At 34.8% G+C, this 4095-nt stretch overlaps 1 protein-coding gene across 1 annotated transcript; it reads right to left on the bottom strand.

Moving 5' to 3' along the window:
- Positions 1–247: 247 nt before the first annotated feature.
- Positions 248–2037, bottom strand: LOC137733950 (dof zinc finger protein 1-like). The gene is made up of 2 exons (XM_068473169.1): positions 1878–2037; positions 248–1418 (listed from the first exon to the last, which is right to left on the bottom strand). The coding sequence occupies exons 1-2, from the start codon at positions 1899–1901 to the stop codon at positions 492–494; spliced, it is 951 nt and encodes a 316-aa protein (XP_068329270.1). The 5' UTR covers positions 1902–2037; the 3' UTR covers positions 248–491.
- Positions 2038–4095: the final 2058 nt, after the last annotated feature.

Raw genomic sequence — 4095 nt, 5'->3', positions numbered from 1 at the left:
CTGGCATCGTATACATTGCTGTGTAGATGATCAAGAGGTAGTCTATGTGAGTAATCTTATGAAACCCTAATAGGAAAATAGGGGACTTCCCTGACCTCCTTTTCATGCAACTTTGTATAAAATTACTCGTGAGTCATGAGATACCCTTTTGAAGCAAAACCAAAAACAAATTTCAAACATGCATAGAGGCAAAATTAATTAGAAAGAAGGTGAGAGTGATGAGAAATTTTACTATGCTCCTCCGGTGTACAGATACTCCGAAGTATACTAGAAAACTTAGAGAGAGAAAGAACAAGGAAGATTAAGTACAATTAACACTGATGTTGAAAAAAAGAAGGAAGAAAAGCTCATGTACCCTATTACTTTGTTCTTGTTATCAACTCCAATTCGAAACAAGCCATCCAAGACACATGAAGCAAAACAAAACCAAAATACCAATCCTTCTTCTAGATCACTACTTTTTTTCTTTCTTTTCTTTTCTGGGAATTGAATTACCATGATCCTCCACCTAACATTCCATTCCAATACCCACCACCAGAATCTCCTTCCCCTCCTTTATTATTGTGCTGATCAAATTCGGCAGCAGTAGTAGTGGAGCTCGGAATCTGCTGCTTAAAATCCTGATCAGTAGGAAACAAAAGCCTGGCATGACTAGTAGTATTCTCTTGCACACCTTGTAGGCACCCACCATAACCAGCACTCCCAAACCCATCTAGAGAAAAACTAAGCCCACTTGGCTTGAACTCTTGCATAGGAAACCCAGCAGAAAACATTGTGATATTATTCGAATGGTCCGGCACGGCCGCTGCTGCCATCGGTACGAAAGAAGTCAGCCCCCTTGATGCAATCCCGGTACTTGTGAGCAGTTCCATAGCCGATGAGAAATGATGAGATGTAGTAGTAGTGCCCGAAGAGCTAGGGTTTGGGTGGTAGGTTTTGTTGTCAATACTAAAGGATAGTTTGGTAATATTGTTGTTATCATAGTCCTGATCAGCTGTTGGGTATGCAAGGTTGAGATCTTGGCCTTGGAAGTGGATCTTATTAGGGTTTTGAGAAGCAGACTGAGGAGGAAAATTACCATGTGGGGTCAGATGGTGATCACGATCATAAGCAACCTTCTTCGCTGAAGACGTGGACGGTGACGATGAATCGGAATTATTTGATCTCTTGTTGTTCTTCCGCGAGCCTCCACCCACAGGAACATTTCTGAGAGATCCACCTTCAGTCCAATACCTTTTACAAGTCTTGCAAAAGTATCTTGGCTGAGAGAGGCTGTAATTGTTGTAATAACAGAATTTTGTGGTGGTGGAATTACACCTTGGACAATTCAAAGCTTGATCCTTTTGTGGCCTTGCCCTTTTCTCTGTGTTTGGCCTTGTAGAAGAAAAATCTTCCATGGATTTAACCACTCCAATACCCTGAAAGTAAAATATAAAAATACACCCAAAAAATAAAAAAAGCGACAAGAAAAGGCCATAACTTTGGTGATCGAAAACCAACAGAAGTATATGTTGTCACTCCAAAAAAATTTAAGAGACAAAGATGGAGAGAAGAAACAAGAAAGTAAAAGGAAGAAAACAAGCTACTTTATCAGATGATGGGAAGAAGAAAAAGAAAAGAAAAGTGCAGTACTTTTTAACTTTCATGACAAAAAATGGTAGACCTTTGGGAGATGCAACTATATAAATTCAGATAATATTAGTGGAAAGAAGAAAAGTAAATTATTACAACTTTAAAACTAACTAACATATCAAGGAAGATAATTTTTTAAACCCAAAGCTAAGATATTTCTTCTAAATATTTGCTTTGAAAAACTCAACCCTAGAAGATAATTTCATGATTTCATGAAGGAAAAAGAGAAAAGGGTTTTGCTTTACCTGTGGCCAGTGAGCTGTGTCCATGGATTAGCGAGGAGAAAAGGGAAGAGAGAAAAGGAAATGTGGAGTCTTTTGAGAGAGGAAAACCACCCACTTTTCAAGCGCAGATGGTCTTAAAGGCAAAAGATGAAGCACTATGCTGAAAGAGATGATGGTATATGTGGTGTGGTTCCATGTGTTGGCCAACTATATGTGAGAGAGAGAAGGGTAGTTTCGTCTTTATAACTTTCACTATCATGGTATTATATGCACATGGTATTCACACACCCATTTGCTTTTCATGCACAAGAAATATTTGTCTACTCGAATCATGGCTAGCATGTCACACATTATAATAAAAATAAAATAATATTTTCTCACCGTTTGTATTATGACATGTAATTTATCAAACAGTATTTTGAGCACATGAAGAAATTTCCCCTCATACACAATTTTTATTATTTTTAACTGCATAAAGCAAAAGAAAATCGAGATTCAAAAGTAAAGAGTAAGGCTAGGGTAAACTATATAAATTTGAAAATTTAATGACATGTCACAAATAAAAAAATAAACATGTTAATTAACATTTAGGTAATAATCAAATCATTAATTTTTATGTCATTTTGCTTACAAAATTTTATCTACATATTTAGTAGGATTACTCAAAAGTAAATAAACATGTATGAAAAAAAACAAAGCATACACAAATCATTTTTTAGATTACTATTCATGCACATGCATTTGGGAATAAGGTGTACATGCACTGATGCACATATGTTTAGTAGAATATATATAAATTCTTTCCCTTGGTCAATGTCATCATTCATTCTTCGTGGGCGTCTATGTGCGTATGCACTATAGACTTTGGTGGATTCTTCCTGACTATAGACTTTGCTGGGATGAATTTTCCTCCACTGCATAATTACCTCTCTCTGTTTACCAAATTCATTTCTTCTCTTCACTTTTCCATTTCTCTTTCTTGAACGTGAAGGATGCATCGGTTCTATTTGCCTAAATGAACTAGGCAACTACTTATAACTTTTTGCAAGACTGCCTGTCAAAGGAAAGTGACAACGCTAACACGGACAACAACATTGGAGATATTTGTAAACTTGGTACATGTTTTATCTTGTAAACTTGGTACATGTTTTATCATATACATATATATATATATATATATATATATAAGGAATTGTTATTAGCACTCCAAAAATCTCATTCTACACTCCAAACTTTCTATGTTATGAAAGAAAAATACACTTGTGAGGAGTGTACAATGAGATTTTTAGAATGTCAATAACATTTCCCCATATATATATATATATATATATATATTCCAACAAGATCCTCTTTGGATTCATTTGGTGAGGATCATGAGAATTCGTAAATCGTGTCCGTTATCGTATATTGTTCAGTCAATTTTTATCAGATTCTATTTGTATTTAATTTTAAATAAAAATATTTAAAATGATTTCTGACTGCATAATATACGATGAGCAAATATGATTTACAGATTTTCGAGATCCTCAAAAAGAGAATCTGGATTCATATATATATATATATATATATTATTTATTTATTCTCTGATTATGAACTCCTAAAATCATTGCTAAGATGAATATTGATTTTGGACAGATTTTTAGTCTAATTCCTGTGTCCTATTTGGGAGAAAAATCCAAAGCAGATAGTGACTAAAGAAATCACGAATGTTTCACTCCAAAGCCATATATTAAGTTTTGATACTACTCTAGTTACATAAATATGGCTAGTACTATTAAGATCCAGTAGGTTTAGCAAATTATAAAGCTTAAAAAATATGAAACAAAAAGAATAAAAAGGATAATCTCAAAAAATTTACGTACAATTGGAATTCCAACATACATAACATTACGTGATAAGTTTAGAGCGTTATATTCTATTAGATGTTTGTAAGTGTGTTTCTATAGTGAGAATTGATGAAATCAAAGATGCCAACTAAAATACCAACGAGAAAAACTTAGATAAAATTTAACACTTAGAAAATAAGCTTAGAACACCACAACTTTACGTTCTAGTTGCATGTAATTTGCCCCTTACCGACACGACATGATTTAGTCAATTAAGGCTAGAAATCATATCGCATACTAATCCAAACATGTCAAGGAAACTGGTGCGGTAGCTGACGCTGGGATTCTGAAATATGGTAACGGCGGCAAGGCGACTGCAGAAGAGAGTGGGGGCAGTGGACACGCGGTACGAG

The sequence above is a fragment of the Pyrus communis genome, chromosome 5 (genome assembly GCF_963583255.1).
Source record: "Pyrus communis chromosome 5, drPyrComm1.1, whole genome shotgun sequence".
Taxonomy (NCBI): Eukaryota; Viridiplantae; Streptophyta; class Magnoliopsida; order Rosales; family Rosaceae; genus Pyrus; species Pyrus communis.
Note: the sequence above shows the minus strand (reverse complement) of the source record. Positions and strands in the feature narration are given on the sequence as shown.